Here is a 21,503-nt window from a genome sequence, read left to right on the forward strand (position 1 = left end):
GAAGTTGACAGAACTTCAGTTGAAACCTAGCAGTTGTCATGTAAAAGCCTATGCATTAGCAATATGTGTGAAGGAAAACATGAAATACTAAACTATGGGTGTGCCACTTTAGTACAGTTCTCTTGACTTCATTAAAACAGAATCTGGAGTTAACTCAGTCTGATAACAGTAAAACTAGGGCCCATCACCTCTCATTAATCCCTCCTCATTTTGCTTTCAAAACATGTCACAAAATGTGATAGCATAAATCACATTGATTTTACATAAAAAATATAGGCAGTGGAGATCATACAGGCCTGACTTTAAAAGACAGGTAAATTAATTAGCTATTGCCAGATCAATTTCTCTCTCAAAATGATCAACAGGGCCAGATTTCTTCCTTTCTCTAAACATATCTATTCACAACATCTACAAAGCCTTATACCATTTCATGCTCTAACTTACCTTTTTTATTTCAACTGTTCTTAGTCCCTGTATTTCAGAAGCTGCTGTCAAATGAGTATGAAGAAAAAGAAGTTAAACTAGCGTTTATAAAAAAAAAAATCCATTAAAACGATGCAGACTACTATCATGATTCTAACTTTCTGCTGGTTTACTACAGACATACAGATTTTTTTTAAAGCAGATTCTGAAAATGGTTGGCATTAATTTAATAGGGTTGAAATACTTCTAAAGTGGGTAAAAGTCATTCATTCTCTCCATTTAAACACCTTTTGGAATAAAACCGCCAAGCATGCTCAAACAGAACAGAACAAACTTATTTGCTAGCAATAGTTTGGTCAGAAGTAAATTTGTTCTAAATTTGAGCATGAGACAGCTATTCCACATATATTCAAACTTGATTACACAGTATGTGGATTTCTATAAATGAGACAGATTGATTGAAGATGTATTTAGACTAAACAGAAAATGATGGCTCAACTTACACTCTCAATATCTAAGCTACTGGCATAACAGAAGCTGCTAGTTTCTTTTATAAAAATCTATCTACCTACAAAAGACTTACATGGTGTACTGTACATCAACCACCCTTGCAGTGTTTTAATGACTAAGGAATCCCTTTCGGGCCTACAGCACATAGTGACAATATTTTAGAGAAAGCAAAATATCTCAGCTACAAGTTTACACGTATGCAATACTGAAAGCAGTGAAGAAACCTTACTGGTATTCTTCTTCAGACCACTTTCAAAGACCTCAGGTGCGCTGGATGCAGAAACTGGAAAACCAAACGATGAGAGACTGCCATTTCCTTCACTGACCTAAACACAGTGTTAGACTGGGATTAGAGAGCAGCTTCAAATACCCAAATGGTAGAAGTTAAAACTATAACCCACTGCACTCAGTGTCTTTTGCCGTATTTTACTTTTTCAGTGCCTCATTAAAGTTGACATTGAAGTTCCACCTATTTCTTGGTCACCCTAGAAGGCTCCTTGTTCAATACATCATTAGACCAACAGAGACTGCATACCTACAACCCCATGCAATGCTCTGAAGCACTGACTCTGAGGGCCAGGCTGTGCCCTTATATTTGCACCTTCTATCCCTTCATACAGATCTTCCAGTGCAGCTGGTAGCCACAATTATCAAGGCAGGGAGAGAACAGAAAAGACAGATCTTTATATACGAGTACTCTCATGTTCACCCACTACACCAGCTAAAACTTAGATTAGGCTCACCTGCACAATTTCCAGAAAGATTTTCACTATACTTGCCAGGCAATGTAAAGGAACATGACTCCCAGTAAGACTCGTTCCCTGACTGTTATAGACTCTTCAAAACATTAAACATCATCAGCTTCTTTTTACTTAACAACTTAGATCAAGACTGCCCAGAGCTTGAATGCTTTCATCTTATTCGTTATTATCCCTTCTGAAGACAGTCTAACCCAGTCTTATCCAGTCTTAACCTCTCACTTGAAACTGTTCATTACAATTTGTCTGGAAACTACTCATCTTTAGCACTTGACGACCTGTATACCCAGTTTATAACAACAGAAAGTTCTAAGGCAACTTTTGAGGTCTGGGAAACATAGCTACTACTGGAGAAAATCACAATGTGAGCTGCTGCAACATGAAGGATGCATTCAAATGCAGAATCAGATGAGAGTTTGTAACACTCCACCATTCAAACAATAGTAAAATAAATAAACTTGAGAGAAGCTTGATGGAAAGGGTGCAGATTTCCTGCTTCTGATGACCAAGATAGTGGTAAGAATATTCAAGGAGGAAGAAATTCACTCAGTTTACTGAAACAATACTCTACTGCATGGTGAGCAGTCCTAAATTAACAACGAGGTATAAAGTCTACTCCAATTTCTTCTGGTACTGATGAGAATCAGAGCCGGCTTCCCCAACTGAAGCCGTAAGAACAGACTAGGCAATATAGCTAAGCCATTTCTAGAATACATTTTTGGCTGAATCATGTCTTTGACCAATACAATATGCTAAAGTGAATATATAAAATGGTTACCAAAAAGCTGTAAAGGAGACAAAAACTAATCTCTTCATCTTGGATGGGGTATATGGAAAATCACTGTCACCACAAAAGCGATAATTCTTCTCCACTTTCATTATTTAACCACATTTTATTTCTTCCAAACTAAACACTTCTACAGTTACACACCTGGCTGCTCTGGGATGTTCTCCTCTCAGAGTGGAAAGGACCAGCTTTTATTCTTCCAACTTCTAGTCTTACTGTACCTAAAGAACACTAGAGAACCAGCAAATTATAACACATCTCCTCTGCTGATAACATTAAAGCCTATGGCAATATTCAAGTCACTTATTAGCTTGCGGGGAAAAAAAAAAAAAGGATGAATAGAAGGGAAAATAACAGGCTAACAACTCTGCAATGCGCACTGAGCGGACAGAGCTCACACAGTATCAAGAGCCACACAAGCTAAGCACCCCATGATATTCAGTACTGAGTAGAACATCTATTGGATTCACCAGTATTACAATACAGATCTGAAAATCATACAAAAATAATTGTGTTAACATTCACTTAACAGGATTAATTTTAGCTTTCTCAATGCATGTAATGTCTACATATATTTTCAATATGGCATTTTTCAATGAATAGTGAAATTGACCATTTGCACTATAAGCAGCAAAAATAGTATAACAACGCAAAGTATTAATCATCATTCCTCTTGCTATGACTGAAAACACAGTATTTAAGCTGTGGTTAAGTCATCTCTCTTCCACTCATAAAATTGTATATTACTTTGGATCCATTCCAACATAACTGAAGAAATTTTGGGCAGGAGTTTTCCAAACCTCTATCTGTAGTTTAAGTGACTTTTCTACATCTGATATGGAATGTTCGAACTTTGGAAAACCCTTCCACTACTCTTCAAGATTTTAATTATACTATTAAGTATTTACATGTTTGCATAAACTGCATGTCTCAGAAGAAAATCCACTCTGCAATCAAATATTTCAAAATGAAGACACTACACTGACTTTGGAAACAGATAGATAAGTTATTGTCACAAACAATATCTAGAAAACTGGACTTATGAGATAATACAAGTAGTGTCAAAAGAAGACCATCTATCTGCAACATATTCAAACACAGAAATATCCAAGTTTGGGAGTTGTTTTTTTTTTCCTTCTTTCTTCCACTTGGAAGTTGGTAGTACAAAATCCTGTACTCAAAGAGCTTATGTAATAATAAGTTTGCCTTTATTTATCATGCTTTAGTGTTACTTTAAGAGAGGTTCATGTATTTGTCAGAAAATTATTAGTAAGAAATAGAACAACATATTAAAACCAACAAAAGCACATAACCATTCAAGCAGGGTTTCCATATCTCGTATCCTCAGGGCTAGGATATACAATTCAGTACTCTGAAGCACTACTGAGAGGGATTAAGTATTTAAAACGGATATACAATTGATAAGTGGGAACTAAGAATCTTAATTACATACTCCAAAATGTTTGCTAAATGAAAAACTTTCCACATGAAGTTTTAATTTAGAGGAGATGTGGAAGTGCAGCATATGAAACACAAACACACTGTCCATAGATAAAATAAAACATCAAGTAAGAATGGAAAAGTATTATGACCCTAGAAGAGTATATTAATGAGTTCACTGCCAGAACACAGACCCAGTTCTGGCATTCCCGCTTACGAGCACATGCTGAAAATACAGAAATAGTGCTCCTACCTCCTCTTTCTAACTCCTGACATGCCCCACCTCCTCCCCCCCGAAAAAAACAGCTTGAGGAAATGTTCAAGACATGTCCCGTTCAATAGACCTCTGAATGTGAGTGCAAAGAAGCATGGTTGTGTGTCTATGTATCCAAGAGTCAAACAGTGACTGTAATTTTTTTCCAGTGGATATGGTTTCCATCAGAAAATGCTAACTCAGTGGAATCCTTACAATGCAGCAGGAATGTCTCAAAATCCTGGATGGAAAACAGACAATCTGGCTGACCAGCTGGACTTCCTGCTGGACCACAGGAAACACTGTATATCTAACCTCATTCTGATTTGGAAATAAGGGGAGGACATCTGAAGTGCAGAACTTGTTAAGAACAGAAATCCTGGTTCTAAGAATTTCAGATAGGAGTCTACTTCAGTTATCTTTGTTAAAAAAGCAATTTCTTCTACTAAATGTCTCGATCACTGAAAAATGCATTATTGTACTTAATGTACGTGAAGTGATGACACAAACAGAAAAAGAAATGGAGAACATTCTCAACTGTGAAAGTAATCACTTTTCAGCACAACTACTTTGAAGAATTCTCAACCATTTTAAGTCAGTTCTGCACATCTTTCTGAAAATGTCAGAGTTAGCTAGTTATCACTGTGTTGGAGAAAATACAGTGTTCATCTTTTGGTTGTTCTATGTAATGCTCTTCTATTGGCCTTTATTTATGGCACTCTCCACTACCAATACCCCCATTTTCATCAGTCAAAATATCAAAATCACTGACACCTCAGTCTAAACTCAGTCTGAACAAAACCGAAGCTTTCAAAAAGTCTAGATCTCAATTCTTCACTTTTATCCACCTTCTGTTTTCCCAATACCTTTAGCAAAGCTGCAACAGTCTCCTGGTTAGCATTTCGAACATCTTCTCCATTCACTGTCAATATCTGGTCTCCTTGCATCAATCTCCCATCTGTATCTGCTATTCCTCCTTTGACAATGTCTGACACGAACACCCCTGTATCATTTCTGCAAACACACACATGGATTTTGCATTACAGTGTTGTTTGAGGGCCATTTTTATGGGCTGTTGTTGTGAACACAATTAACATTGTCTCATTTTTCTGTTCAGTAGCCCCGGTCTAGTTCCTCTACGAATGGCCAATTAGCTTAGGCACAAGCTAAGGCACATGTATGGCCTTCAAGCCCAAAGGATCTGAGCACCAGGCCCCAACAGAAACATGAGCATGCCCAGCACATCTCCATGTACACGCGTACCTTTTTCCAACAATACTCAGCCCAAGACCTTTTCCAGGCTTCTTCTGGAGCTCTATGTTGAGTACATCGTACATGTCTTCCTCCTTGTACTGGGCCTCATCCCTGTATACAGTCAGACGAACTTTTTGGGGAGTCTGTCGGAGGACATTTATTGCTTCATCGTGTGTGGCATTCCTCAGGTCAATGCCATTCACCTGCAATGGAAGTACTCAGTGATAAAGTATGCAGAACCTTCCAACAGACAAACAGGATATGCCCAGGTAGCTAGTGGCAATGAAAGTAACCAAAAAACCCACCACACCTCTAATATCTGATCCCCAGCCCACAGTCTCCCATCTTTAGATGCTGCTCCTTCTTCATATACTTCATGGATAATGATTGCTCCCTGTGGATAAATAATTAAAAAAAAAAATGTTAAAAGAATATGTCTCTACTTTGAAATAAGAACAACTGAAAACTCCTATCATAACTCATCAGTGATAAACAAAATAGTTAGACGTATGAACAAATCACTATAACATTTAAGAAGTTCATTCATACTTTCAGTTTTGAAAGTGTTTTTTCTGGTTTGTTCCCCCCCCCCCCCCAAACCAGTACCTTTGGTATCTTTCTGTAAATGTTACAGAAACAAGGGCAGACAAAAAAAACTCTTTTATGAGACACTTTAGTTTCATTATTGTTATTTCGCTTGAGTGACACACATATTTTTCCAACCAACCAGCAAAGTGTCCGTTCCTCCAACAATGCTCAGACCAAGACCAGTCCGCCCTTTGGAGATATCAATGGTTGTTTCACATCCAGGAATGATGGGACAAGTAGCTGGGTCAGAGGCTAATGTGGCTGGAGTTGAAGATCTGCTTGTGCCTAAAAGAACAATTAAACATCCTGGTTACCACAAGAGCGGTCACTGTTAGAAAAATGACTTTAAATATCAGTTTGAAAGTGCATTGACAGATCTACAGCAACAGCTGAACAGCTCACATACAGAGGATGATACTGCCAACTTTCCCCTCCCCTCAGACAAGTACATCCTGTAGTTTTAATCACACTTGTCCTGTTTTAAAACCACCAAGCACCTGGACTACAGTCTCAATATCCAAAGAAGTTACCTTACAAAACAGGTTCTATTTAGGATAGAATTTATATACTACCAGCTATGCAATGCAGAATAGAGATAAACAAAGTACCTAGTATGTATTAAATACATGGATTCAAGGTTGTCAGCCCTGCACTTTTGCAATAAGTCAAGGTCCATCTAACTATTCAGTCTCAGGCTCAGATATCTACCATGAGAAAGAATGTGAAGTATGAATTAAATATAGTGATATTTCACAAGGTCAGCAATTCATGGTCAAGTCAAAGGTTTTATACATATCATTATATTTAGTGGCCCTCAAAACCAAATTTTTTACACTAGTCCAACTGTTAACTGGCCACTTTCACAACTTTTAGAACAGTAAGTTTTGTGCTGTAAATACATATTTTCATAATGGTAATATACATAACATCTTTAGGTAGCAATTTATGTGTAAACTCATTATCTTTGGAATGTCACAATTAGATCTTTTTTTCAATATTTTAGTCAGTTCTGTACCCTTCGAACAAAAAAAAAAAAGCCTAAAAATACTAGGAAGGGGTATTGAGTAGCAACTAAAGGAAAGAATCAGCAGTCTGGGGTGTTCTGATGATGTTTATCACTTATTTCCTCTGTGCTTTAAAGAAGCACCAGTTTCATCCAAAAGGTAAAACTATGCAGCTAAACTCTTTTGCAGCCCGCTGAAAGGATACTGACTAAAAGAAGTTCTGCTGAAACTAATAGAATTGACCATTCAGAAATATGCGCTTATGCTAGACAAATACTTAGGTATAGTGTAAGCAATAGGCCCTGCAGGAACAGTAAGCATCAAAACCAAGAGTCTTGGCCTTTGAAGGGATTCAGAAGGCCAGTTTAGACTTTTTAAGGGTAAAGCTTCGATGCGAGTATAGAACAGGTTACTGTGCTGCTGTGTTATACAAGTTCTTCATGTGTGTGATGAACAACTTCTCATGCTTAGTAATAATTCTGTGCAGCAGACACAAAATGTACATGAAATAAATGAACTAAAGGAAATGGAAGAGAGTCTTGGTATGCAAGGTTGATCTCATCTAGATAGCTGCATCAGTACTGGGCCCCAAACTGCCTACGTAGTACTGCTGGAAACACTAAAGTTGGGCACAGATGTAGTAGACAATAGATAAATAGGGAGTAAGTCTTTAGGGATGGGTTTTTTATTTGGAGGAGTATATGCAGAGAGAACAAGATGCAGGGGCAGCAAAAAGGTGGTCTTGGTACAAAAAAGCTGGGGAATAAATTATAAAATCAGGTGGAAAATCAAGAAGAGGGAGATCTTCTAGTAGTTGGGTTACTCATGCCTGTAAATGGTAGTGAAGTCAAATTGCAATCATAAAACCCCAGGATGCTGGAGGCGTACTGCTGAAATCTCCACCAGATGTTTATCGCTAAGACTTGCTGTGACAGGGTAGCAATGGAAGGGATAGATTTGGACAAAGCCATTAATTTTACCCTAAAACTAAAGGCAGAAAAGACAACAGAATTACTATCTACTAGGTTTCCAGTGTGCTACTTAAGATTTCTTTATAGTAATATAATTGTGTATCAATACTGCTGTCATAAAAGTAATAGAAATGTGACTCAGTAATACCTGCAGTGATGTACATATAATTTAACTATGATGTGCACATTACTCAATTAAGAAGTTATTAGCTTCTCAGTCCTGTGTTGCTTAACCAATAAAACCCATCAATCAGTTGCATGTTGGCTCTCCACTCTAAGAGCGCAGAGACAAACATGGCTTGTCACAAATGGCAAGACAGTCTCAACCATTCCCTTGCTCTAGGAAAGACAAGATTAGTTTCCTCCCTCATTTAAAGGAATCCTTCCCATTTTAGTTCTAGACAATTATGACAGAGGCACCTACTCCCACCTCTACAACAGGATGCTGGGAAGGCAAGAGGTAGATCTTAATTGTAGAGCTTCGCTGCTTTATTTAGATGGATCTGTAACTGAAAGTACTAGAAAATGCAACTCAGAAGACAGCTGAGTGCATACAAAAAGAGAAAACTTCTTTACAAGCTGGGTCTTTATTTTTATGTCATGATCCCAGTGAAGACAGACACATAAGGAGAACCTTACTTTTGACTGCTTCTGGTTCTGGTGAGCTGGAAGAAGGGACACTTGCGGGTGGCTGCATATTCCTTTTTTCTGCTAGGACAGTGCTGGAAGTGACTGGTGCTGCAGTCAGGCTGTCCGGCTCTGCTGAGTTGATTGTAAGCCTCACCATAGTTTTGGATGTCTTGAGAAGACTAATAAACTGAATGATAAGAAGAAAAGCTGGTAAAGAGTGTAACAGGATTGCTCTGCAAACTGGAGCTGTAAGTCACAATCTTGCAGGTTTTCTTGGTAATGAACAAGGACAAATATTGACAGTTTTTATAAGAAACAGCAATAGTTAACTGTGGGCCAGACTTGGCTGATCTTAATGAAGTAGCTTCCACGCAACTTCACCAAACTATATATTAGAATGTGGCAGTCTTTCCGTGGCTTCTCCAGACAAAATGTATGTGTTTACAGCAATTATGAGAAAAATTGGAAACATAATATTGTCTTTTAATGCCTGTGTTCTGATTCCACAGAAGTCACTGTGAAAACATCTCCCAATTTCAATAAATGTGCTACTGCCATTCTATCTGCTCAATCAGATGCACAGCTAGAAGGAAAATCTGAAAATATTATCTGAAAATATTATCTGTCACAGAGAAAAGGAACTACGGTGTAACACACGTTCTAGTTTAAAGTGATAGTGAAGTCAACAAAATTAACTTCCATCTCAAAGAAAATACACCAAATCCTCCCAAGACTTTACATTTCAGTAGAATTCGAAGGATTTTCAGAAATTACTTACTCAATATTTCTTCTCAATTTGTCTCTTCTTCTAAAGACTACTTCCCTGCAGACAGCTTCACAACCTCTTACTCATTTACTGCTTCAGAGATAGCAGCACATTGAAGAGTAAGATGGATGCTGTCATAATTGTCCTTTAACAATCAGAAAGTGATCTTCCAATGCTTAAATAATCACTTTTCTGGGAACGAAGGCAGGTGCTAAAAAAAAAAGACCTCTTTGATTCATTACAGAACCCAAATTGAGTTTGCAGAGCTAAAATGGAGATAGTTTTCTCCAAAGGGTTGAAATACCAGGCTTGGAATATAATGAGGCCATTATTACAGCCATTATCCATGCATAAACACAGTTCATGGCCCGATTCACCATCAGTGCAACCGATCCACGTAAGCTTAGTAATATTTATTTTGCTGGTTCTAACACTTCTGAAGTGGAGTAGTAATGAAGAGTCATTGTTGATTGATAGTTCATGGCTTATATGCTAAAACTAAGTGCCTATGTGATTCATAAGATTGAATCACATGTGAAAAAAAACCAACCACATTTGTGGCACAGAGACAGAAGACTCATGTAGTGCCTTAAAGTAAAATAGCAGCCGAGTTTTAAATTCAGGTTTTAGCTTAGTCTGCAGCAGTTTCCTAATCCAGACAATGCTTGCAGATCTTTGGTTCTTTAGTCAACTTTGAAAATTAAGTCAGCATATAGCCACAAAAACCTCACTGGTTTATTTAAAACACAATCAACTAATACATTAAGTGTTATGATTTCTGCAACATTCCTAACACTTCAGAAGCACCTTTTCTACTGGATATCCCACAACAATTTCATCATCCACGGCTAGGATCTGATCTCCAACTTTGATTCGTCCATCCTGGAAACGATATAAAATAAAAAATAAGAGCTCAGGATACTACTAAAAAACACATTTTTTCATTCCTTATTTTGACTTCAAATGCTCTCATACCTTTGCTGCTGCACCATAGTCTGTTAAGCTCTTAATAACCACCCCATTAACTGTGTCTTCTTCACTAATGGCAATTCCCAAGCCTCCCTGATCCTGAGGCAAACAGAAAATTGCAAATGTTTAGTCACTGCGTTTATCAAAATGTTAGAATACATTCACTAAAGATCAGTGAAGCCTACAGACATAACAAGTTTGAATTTTCACAATGCATCAATAGTTTTGTTTTAGACTAGTCTATTTCCAAAATAAATCTTGCAAACCTACAAACAGTACACTGGCTAACAAGACAAATCTGAAATACTTCTAAATTCAAACCTGTCCTTTGAAACTTATGAGGTCAATTGTGATTCAGTCATTAAATTCATAAATAGGTGCAAGACACAAAATACTTAGAAGCTACCAACTGAGAAAACTAAACTTCATGATATATCTTAAATCAATTACTTAAACACACAGAAAAACTGCACACAGGAGTGGAAAACACAGAGGAGAGAAAAATGTATGCTCTCCCTGTGAAATTAGTAAACGTCTGTGGTAGAGTAAAATTTCCATGTTTTCACCTAGAATTAAATCATCCAGATACCATAATCTGTAAGATATTCTCCTGGCTAATAACAGAAGGCTTGATGCATGCCAACAAGAAAAACTATTCAACAGTCCACAGGTCTCTATCCTATGTCCACCAAGTGCAACTGTCAATAGGCAATCATGTCAATAAGCAGGAGAGATAATCCTCCCACTCTTCAAAGGCACAGAACATCTGGTTGCACCATTTTCCATTTTCTGAGAGTATGTATGTTGTTCGGGGGATCTGGTGCTTTTAATACTTTGAACAACTAAGACAATGATTTTACCTGAGACACCACCAGTAGTTGGTTACCAAAAGTTCTGCAAACAGGACAAGAGGTGACTTCTTCCAGAGACACAGAGCAACTGGCAAATTTATATGAAGTTAGACACTCATGAGGTTGCCGAACAGTTCCATCCACAAAAAAAAAAAAAAAGGGAAGACCTCTGGAAATCAAATGTGGCTGGTGTAAATTTAATTTTCAGCACATACCTTAGGGAGTTCCACACACTGAATGTTTTTGTATGAACTGAAGTCTAAACAAGCACTGGTGTTTGCAGCGCTGATATCAATCTAATAGAAAATGAAAACGTAACTGTGAGCTACTATATTCAACACTTCACATCAAAACAAAGTAGCACAAACATTTAAAATGGCTTTGCTCATTTTCTGAATACATTTGAACTGCTATAACTCTATTCATGGGTATGTTAGATTTACTTCATAGTTTAGATGACCAAAGTAAAAAACAATTGATCCCAGCTGTAATAAAAATTTAGCAGCTTTACTAAAATCTAATTTGTTCTTCCCTTGATTTCTTTTTCTTTTGTAGTATTTTCTAAGTAGACAGGGCACTCCTCTGTCCAGGACAACATCAGTATATCAGTCAACCAAGAAAAACAAAAATTTACTTTACCTCTTGATGTTGAAGTGTCCCTGAAGTACACTGTGAAGCCTCTACCGACTTTGCAGGGCAAACAGCCATCTGATTTACTGCATCTTTATTTCTACAACAGATTCAGTTAAGAAAGTAGTAAAAATGCAGCAATAAAGCACTATATTTCTTAGAGCTTAACTTCAGCGCTTCCTTTTACTTTATTTCTGGCACTCACAATGCAAATATAAAACCAGAAAACTCAAGAAATATTTAGCCACTACTAAAAGCTGGGTTCAAAAGAACATCTACGCTACCAAAATTAAAAATAAACCAGAAACAGTCTGTGCAAAACTTGAGCATACTAAAAATGAAGTTTTTTAGTCAAGCTTTTAACCAGAACTTACCTGATAAATATTATTTTCACTTTAGATGGCGCACATTTGATTATTGAGGAAGCGTTCTGATGAGTCCTTCCATAGAGTATTTGCCCATTTATCTATATAAAGGAAGGCAGCAATTATTTCTCAAAATATTTTGTTGCCTTAAACTAATTTATAAGCCTTAAAAAAAAAATCCATTATCCCACATCACTCTCTAAAGCAGGAATTGTATTAAAGTAAGAGAGTACATTGTGTCCTGCTTTCACTTCCTTCTATCAGTAAAAAATTCCTTAAAGTTAGATTTCAGAATAACAGTGTCACAATGATAAAAATGTCATTCTCTTAGTTATAGTGCCTTGATTTGACACATCCTTTATTTCCACTTGTCATTGATCACTTCATGACCGATGTGGTGGTACAGCAGGGCCATAGGAAATTTTAACTGTAACAAATAAATGAAACGCATATATCCAACAGTAAGATAGGTATTATTTACCAAATCTCAGCTCTAAGCCAGGCACTCTCTACAGAGAAGTCGGCACACTGGTGCATTTATAATCTGAAGATTCAACCTGACAATCATTGTTTTTATTTGGCAGAGCAGAGTCACTGAAATCCCTTGAAGCTCCTACAACTCAGATATGATTGGAGGTTATCAGTGTGAATTTGCAGAATAATGCTATTATTCATTCACACTTTCCTAGTTGTATTTGTTCTTGGAAATAGAAAACTACAGTGCAGAAGCCTCCTCCAAGAAGGAGGAAAATGACTAGAAAAGGCCAGCTTGTACCTATACAAAGGGAAAATAATGCAACAGATACTGAGGCAGTCCTAGCTGAAGCAGGGAAAAAGAAAAGCAGTGAACACTAAGCAACAGACACAAGACAATGAACTGACAACATGAACTGAGTGTTGCAGCAAACTCTCAGCTCCCATAGGCCATGTCCACCAGGCATGGTCACAGGGATATTGAGCCACATCATTTACAGTGAACGTGACAATCCAGATGCAGCACTGCTTTCAGTGACTACTGTGGGCTTGTGAAGAACCACAGATGGCTGTCACCTCTGTGACAGGGCATAGTCAGCTAAGCTGATGGACAGCTGCTTGGGAATATAAGGAGAAAGTTCAGGTATCTCCTCTCAAAAGATGTTAAGACAAACTTTTAGTATCAGTTTGCTGGTTTACAGTGTGGACAGTAAGCAGGAAATCACATGAGAGCAGACCAAGACAAATGTGCTTACATATATTCTGATGATACTCAATATCCACAACACCAAGGTTTTACACACAGATATTTTAACTCGTTCATGAGAATTGTCTAGCAGATGCTATCGGATCCTGCAACTAACAAGTCACTGCATAAGACTAGGTCCACAGTGCCACAAATCCCTCAGTTTCTCTCCCAGTCTGCAGCTGCCAGCCTACATTATTACTTCCTCAATGACTCCCTTAAGTTTTGTTCAGTCTCATCATTCCTTGCCTGTATCATCTCCCCAGTATATCTATTCTCCATCACCTCCACACACAGTTTTGAAGTTACACAAAGCATTTCTGTAAGCGTAATGTTACCCACTGCTATCAGAAAGAACACAAACAGCTATAGCAGGGAATACAGCTGCAAGCATCATCAATTCAGTTGTAGTACTATAAAAAAATACCTTATGCTTATATACACATTGGGAATGTTCAGAAGCTGTGTCCCTCCACAAAGCCATTAGAAAACAGCCCAAATGTATGATGAGCTAAAAGTTCATAATACAACTGGATCTGTTCCTGTTTCTCCAGATTTAATATACACTTCACAAGTTACACAAAATACAAATATCATGCTGCCAGGAGGCAGAGAAATAATTAGGAAGTCTAAGCATTCACAGATGCATGGACTTCAGTATTTTCCATGGTCTGCGATGCATTTCCTTCTGTACTGCTTCATAATCCAGAAACTGCTGTCATCCCCCGCTTGTATTCATTTTAAATACACACAGACCCCTTTACTTATTACTGCTATACCTAGGAAAAAACATCACAGCTGGAATACACCAGAATAAAAATCTGGTAGCATAATGATATCAACTTGGATAACCCACGGATTTCGAAGTCCACTGAAGGACATCAATATTGCAGTAAGAATCTAGTATTTTAGTGCATTTTAAATCAGTATGTTTTGGGTTTCGGTATAAATTGCAAACACTCACCTCTAGCAACTCATCTGCAATCTGTAACCTGCCGTCTTTGCCAGCTGCTCCATTTGGATCAATTCCCACTATAAAAACACTCATCCTGGAGCGGTCTTTGTTACCAGCAAGACTAAGTCCCAGACCTGTCCTTCCTTTTTCCAGCTCAATCATGTGTAGCTCCCCTGGTAGATTTCCATAGCGCTGCACAATATTTTCTAAATGTGGGCAACAAAGGTTGGATTTACATTAGAAATTTTCACAATTCACCTAGAGTCAAGATGAGGGTCCAGTGGGAAGTATCTGACAGAAGAATCTCAAACTAGATAAGAAAATTTTAAGTCTATACCATATATTCTTTTAAGCTAAGTCTTAGGCAATTTCTAATAATATTCCTAGGTCCTTGTTTTCCTTCCAATTTAAAACTTCTCTTAGAAAAAGACTTCTCATATATAAAACCAACAATCTTTCATCTAGTAACACCTTGCGGCAACAGAAGCTATCACAGCAATCAGTGACATTAATTACCTGGATTACACTGAAATTACACTGAAATTGTGACGTTTCGTGTAGTAGTACTACATGTGAAAGAGTGAATTTGGACCACAGAGTAAAACAGAGATTGGAATGCAATGAAGAAGAACACATCAGGTTTATATTTCACTACGTGCATCTCACCAGGCACAACTGAAACTTGACACTAACACTTAGCACCCAAACCATGCAGCATATAAGAACGAAGTAGTTCAAACTAGACGCCCCACATCTTCTGCTACAATGCTATTTCAACACTTAATATTTCAAATATTATCACAAAAGATAAACTTACTCCAGCAGTAACCAAACTCATCCTCCTTCTCCTCATCCTCAGGGACTCTGCTAGAAGATGACCGTGCAACATCACAGCTCATTCCTGAAAATGCTGAAGGAGGGGGCAGAGGCAAGTTACAAAGCGAAGTCTTCTCTGGCTCTAAATCAGACTGACCAAGTAACTGTGGAAAATAAGAAAAATATAGTGCCTAAGCAGATGTGGATTCTGTGCAGGGCAAACTATTATATTCAAATGTCAAAACAGCAATGACTATGGGTTTGAAGTTTAAGTACCAAGCAGTTAGGATTCTAAATGAATAACACGGCACAGAAAGGCTGCAAGAGATCAAAGACAGAAACAAGCACCAGGCAAGGTAAGAGATAACTCCAAATCACTCCAAAATGTATTCAGAAGCAAACAGAACTTACAATAAAAGCCCAATTCAGTAAAGTTTTATGTGCCACTTTACAGTTCAGAAAAAGACTCTTATGAAGACTTAAGTAATTTTATTGTAATGCCATATTTGTAAAAAATTTCCATTTCAGTTTAGTTTTAAAAGCCACTCCAGATAATTTCTTCCTATGATATGCTTTGGAAGCCAAATAGGAGGAAAGGGAAAAGAAACAAAGAACTACATGCTTTCAAAAACAGCTCCATAAAAAATGAAAACAACTTTCATATTACTTGAAAGGACAGTTTAAAAACAAAATTAAACAGATGATTGACTAAAGAAATCTATATTAACTGGACTTTTTCAATTTTATTTACTGGTTTCCTATAAGCTGCACAGGGGAGATCAGATCAAGTAGGATAAAGATTAAATCACAAAGGATAAAAATATTGTTTGTCTTGATGTATGTTGTCTATTCATATTCACAAAAAGTCAGAAATATTAACACATGACCACTGCAATATAATGGCTAAACACCCAAATCCACAATCTAGCAAGCCTCCACTCAACTCAGTTTCCCTGAGGAAAATGGACTCTGATCAGGGATTTGCCTAAATGTTTGTATTAATATTATCATTTTGCCTTGCTGAAGGTAAACACATTGGCAATAAACTCTGTCTCAATATCATCATTCTGAAGCTTACGAATGCAGAGACTTTCATACCTGGCAGATGAGCTGCTGATGTAAAAAACAAGAATTTTTCCAACACTAGGATTTTCAGCTAGTTGCCCTAGCTTTATAGCCCTTGTCTCATCATTTCAGCTTTCATTACATCAGCAAAAGTTTGAACACAGTATCTCAGACAGTGTCTCCTAGGGCCAAAAACACTGACACAATTTCATCAGAAGCAACAGCGAGATGAGTAACAACGTACATCTTGGAAAACTTTAAACTGAAGGCTTTGATAAAAGGAGACAGTTACCAATTTAGTCATGCTGAGATTTAAGGAAGGTCCCATCTCTCCAGGAAAACTGAGTTGCCTTCATTCTGTGTATGCTCCAATGATTTAATGAAAATGTGAATACCCTATTCCATTCTCTCATTCTGCTTTTGCAGAAAGATTTTCTTTTCATTCAGGAACTTGCAGGAGCTTAACTAAGAAGCCACTAATGCCAAAAGCATGGGAAGTTTTAATATGCCACCCAAGCCAATCATTTACATAAAAAATTCCATGTGAATGTCATATGATTTTTGTACTATTATGTCAGTCATATTGATCTGTGCTTCAAATCCACGATAATGCCATCCTGCTGAGATGATACCTTGCATCACTAAACTTCATGTAGGAATTATGTACAGATTATCCAAATTATACTCTAAAACATGCTAACAGACGGCAGACATCAATGTCAACTGAAGTAGCCAAATTCTAGCAAAGACATTATTATCCATGAAAATCAGAGTACAGTGGAAACACTGTCTAATAGGAGTCTAAGCAATTTTTCATAATCAAAAATTCATGCACCCACTATGGAGAAAAGTTGGTGAAAAAAACTCTAGCTCAAGGAGGGGTGAGGGGGAGAGTAGTTATAGAAACACTACTATTTCAGAGTGCTTCCTAAAGTTTTAACTAGAAGGCAACGTACCATACTGAAAAGATGAGGAAATGCAATGTGAGAGCAGACTAGACCAGCAGAATCTACAGTGTTCCCTCTGTTTTAAAGTAAAAATTAACTTACCACTTCAGTGGTACTTTTGGGAAATGACAGTGTCAAAAAACTTTGTAAAACTGAAGAAAACATGAACACAAAACAGAACAAAAAGTTGCTGTCAAGGACCCCTGGAAGATCTGGATGTATGGCTACGTGCTGACAAATTAGCATCTATCAACTGCAGCCACCATAATATGACTGACAAAAAAGTGCTTCTTTCAGTACCCCTTTGCATGTATACATCAATCTGAAGACATCTGACATCTAAGGAAATGGTGCAAAGAAAGTAAAAGCCAGGCTCCTTTATGAGGAGGGTAAAAAGAGTGTTATAATGCCATTTGCATGGAAGAGACAATGTCCTTTCTCCAGAACTCTGTGCCATGCACGCGCTGCCAGCAGCATAAGCTGGCCACTGCACTTTACACACACATAAGACTTTTGCTCCCTGAATCGGGCCGTACACAAAAAAACTAAAACACTTTAATTCATGAAATACTTTCAGTTTGCCATGGCACAGTATTTCATTTAAAATGCAAAGCATCAGACAGAGCATGAACCCATCTGGCTACCAGGGCCACTCCAATCACAGCCAAGCAAGTGTTAAAAATGGCAGGAAGTCTGGAGCAGTGTCACTTTCAACAAAGGAGGCACACACAGAGGAAGAAGCAGTACTCCAGAAGGTATCACAGGCCATGTACAAACGTACAGCACACATATGGGTAGGACCCACTCACTGGAATCAAGACAAACCTTGAATAGTGTGGGAGCAAAAGGGTTAGTTGGGGAACAACGGAAGGTAACCCTAATTGGATTCGATACTTCCTACAGTAACAGAAAACAGCAATCCACATGTTACAGCACCTTTGGCAATAAACAGCATTATTAATGAATAGCTCATTTTCAATTATGGATTCATTTTGCTAACCACAGTGACTTTATTAACTCCATTTATAAATGGACAGAAGTATTTAATGGGTTATTAAGGACCCTGACTCGGCAAAGTTTCTTACATACATGAACCTTAGTTCAGCAGAAGGAGGCAGAGATGACACGAGGTCAATCTTATCTCAATGTTAAAAAAGGAATTATGCAGAAATTGCAAAAGCATTCAGTTTGCTCTAAAAATACATGCATTTTTTCAGAAATACTTTTGAAAATATAGAAAGTGCAAGCTGTCATTTATGTTACGCTTCTACTCCCTTTCCTCAGAACTGTAACAAACACAAAGGCAGATTTCAAAAACACACATGCAATTACACATCACATATCACATCATAAATGTTCATTGTACATTTTATATATTTGACAACATGGAAAAACAGCAAAAGAGTGCAATCACTCGAAGATGTATAACCAGCTAGAAATTATTTTATTAAATCACAAATACATGCACATAAGAATTAAGTCTTTCACTTATTCTTGTTAGAGGTTAACTCTGTTCCCAATATGAATTACATGCAGTAAGCACTAACCACAAAAAACAGAATCTAACTTTTTTTTCATATTTCCAAAGATGTCAGCATTCTGTTCATTGTGCAGTAAAAAAAAATTTCAAGAAGCAGAGGGAAAATATTTTCAGCATCATAAAATGAAAGCTGTCAATGTTTTTTTTTCCATGCAAAAAGAAAAAAGAGATATCAAAGCTGGGAAGTTCTAACCACATAAAAATAAAATGAAGTATACAGCAGCAAACCCCCTCACGCTGATGAGAGCTACACTCAGGTAGATAGATATTTTAACACATACTGATTCTATAATTGTGAACCTACTTCTTTGGTAGCTCTGGTGCCATCAAATTTAGTGGTTATGATCAATTGATCTGGCATATTTTAGCTTCTTCAAAACTTTTCTACTTGCATACATGTCTGTGTCTTTTTAATTCACTACACAGAACTTCCACTCTCATCAGCACAATATTTTACCCCAATTGGTATAACAGAACTTAAACCCAGAGAGACACTAACAGCAAAGAAGCACACATATAATGTTTGATGAGTCAAAAGCAGACAGTGTGCCATCATCCAACCTTGTTAGTGTTGAACTGAGAAGAATCAGCAAACGGGTTAGTGCTGCTGAAGACAGCTGGCCTACAGAAAAGACTGTTCTGTGGGGAAGGCAGGGAAGAGTTCTAAAAAAAACAACAGAAACTAAGCAAAAACAATTTTAAATGAATCCTTTGTGATTCACAAAAGAAAACACATTTTTTAGCAATTTGTGCTAATCGAACAAAATCAGCTTGTTGCACTTCGCTGCAGGCGTGAAGGTAAGCAAAACTGGATTTGCCGTGTGTTTGCATCAGCTGTTTAGTAGAGCGTAGAGGAAAAGCAGCCATCTCCATACTTGTTCTAGCCCACAAACTGCATAAAGTGCAGAACTCAGCAACATGAACAACTGAAATTTTACTTGCTGTCCTATTTGTACAATTTTCTCCAAGCATCTCAGTATATGGGATACTCTTACACATTAGTTAATTGTAACCTGCAGATTTCTGGATTAGAACAAGCACAGTTCTTTGTAATAATGCAGCAGGTTTAGTTTTACTTTGACAACCACAGATTAATTCTCATAATTCAATTTAACTCTTGTGGTAACCCACTGACTGTGTATTTCGCAAAAGAGAAGGTTTAGCAATATTAGGCATCTTTAAACACATTTCATGTAATAACAACTTTAACAGATCACTTTATATGCGTGTGCATGCATCTATAATTTCCTGAATGTGTAGTTTAATGAAACTAGACTTTCTGGTCTTCTGTTTAAATAATCTAAGGTACTTATTTATTATTATTTAATGCAAAATATGTTCTCATATTTAGACAAAGGGTGAAATTTGATCATTTATATTCCTTATGAAGTTTTTGTACTGTACTCTATTTTAGATCAGAATCTGTTTAATAAAGCTCTGATTTTGCACACTATTTCACAAATACTGTTGATTACTTAAAAGTTTTACTTAAAAGTAATTTCTACACTAGGTGTATCCATCCAGCAATGGATACATCTGACTAAATGTCTTAGGGCTGTAAATTTAACACAGCTAGAACACAAAAAGCATAGTAAGTGGAAAGGAATGTGAAAGACTCGCAGCATGGCAATGATAAATTGATACCATGGTAACTTAATCCAGATATATGTTGATGTTTAAAATTTTTCTTAAAGCATTTTGGCTTTTAAATGCTCCTGAAAACAGAAAATGTATCCCTAAACATTTACTCTCAAACATCATTTTGCAAATCAAAATGTAATTTGGTACAACAATATATGTGTTGGTTCTAAAGTATTTTCAGCAATGAGAGAGTAGAGCTGTGTATGAACACATTTTCTCCACTGGCAAGTCACTCAAATTCAACAGGCAGTTCCCTTATAGTGCAAGATTTTGTCTACACCTGAGATTCACATTTGATTCTGTGTTTTATAAAGAGAGACTTGGGAAAAGTAATTTACCAGTGTAACGATCCTATTACACTTTAACCATTACCTCTGTAATCTGCATAAAATTTCAAACTGTATCTTGAGGAAATTTTAAGTAACTTAAATACGCATCACAAATATTTTGTACATAAACAGTGAAATCCTAGTAAAAGAGAAAACAAAAAATCAACCAGAGTAAGTCAAGATTTTGCCTTTTGCATTCTGTCATGACAGCAAACCATCAAAAATACTAATAGCTCAAATTCTAATCCATGCAACAGCATTGTATTAATACAGACTGACTACCATAATAAAATATGAGTTTGCCTAAACAGTTAGGTTTTAAACAGTGTGCATAAAGCATGCTTTCTTGCACAGTCTAGTACAAAAAAAAGCAAATACTAAAAGAAAGGGTACTTTTACTGTTTTTCTGCAAAATAAAACCTAAAATAACAGGATTTATTTTCCAACTTTATTTTCCAACTTATTTATTTCTCCAACTAACTTGTGTTCAGCATCTTATTAATGTGTCCAGAATGCTAAGGAATGAGCTAGCATTTTATATAGTATAATGCTGTAACTCTACAAATTATCTGGCATTACAACCACGGTGACAGACTAATTCTTACTCAGAAATACCCAAAGAAGTAGCAGTATGCAACACAGGTGAGATGAATAATTGCTTACTAGAAAAACTATCAGCCAGGTTTTCACAGCCCATTTGCATTTGGGTTGTTACAGAGTACACTTAGGACAGCAGCCTGAATGAAGAAACAAATGGGAAGAGGAAGAAACCAGCTCACTAGCAACATGCCA

General features: G+C 37.0%; 1 protein-coding gene across 10 annotated transcripts in view; it reads right to left on the minus strand.

Annotated features, from left to right (window-relative positions):
• MPDZ (multiple PDZ domain crumbs cell polarity complex component) overlaps positions 1-21,503 on the minus strand; it is an 88,948-nt gene that overhangs the window by 5,302 nt on the left and 62,143 nt on the right. For 7 of the 10 annotated variants that reach the window (XM_054053616.1, XM_054053614.1, XM_054053615.1 and 4 more), the window contains 15 exons: positions 15,191-15,353; positions 14,383-14,579; positions 12,209-12,300; positions 11,844-11,934; positions 11,420-11,500; positions 10,360-10,452; positions 10,192-10,266; positions 8,628-8,805; positions 6,153-6,298; positions 5,736-5,819; positions 5,435-5,628; positions 5,038-5,185; positions 2,623-2,709; positions 1,163-1,259; positions 445-488 (listed from right to left, as the gene is read on the minus strand). In XM_054053616.1, coding sequence (XP_053909591.1) covers positions 445-488; positions 1,163-1,259; positions 2,623-2,709; positions 5,038-5,185; positions 5,435-5,628; positions 5,736-5,819; positions 6,153-6,298; positions 8,628-8,805; positions 10,192-10,266; positions 10,360-10,452; positions 11,420-11,500; positions 11,844-11,934; positions 12,209-12,300; positions 14,383-14,579; positions 15,191-15,353 — 1,770 coding nt within the window. Of the gene's footprint in view, positions 1-444; positions 489-1,162; positions 1,260-2,622; positions 2,710-5,037; positions 5,186-5,434; positions 5,629-5,735; positions 5,820-6,152; positions 6,299-8,627; positions 8,806-10,191; positions 10,267-10,359; positions 10,453-11,419; positions 11,501-11,843; positions 11,935-12,208; positions 12,301-14,382; positions 14,580-15,190; positions 15,354-18,026; positions 18,099-19,302; positions 19,405-21,503 lie in introns of all 10 variants that reach the window. The other 3 variants (XM_054053611.1, XM_054053609.1, XM_054053617.1) reach the window with 2 other exon arrangements.

This window comes from Cuculus canorus, chromosome Z (genome assembly GCF_017976375.1).
Source record: "Cuculus canorus isolate bCucCan1 chromosome Z, bCucCan1.pri, whole genome shotgun sequence".
Taxonomy (NCBI): domain Eukaryota; kingdom Metazoa; phylum Chordata; class Aves; order Cuculiformes; family Cuculidae; genus Cuculus; species Cuculus canorus.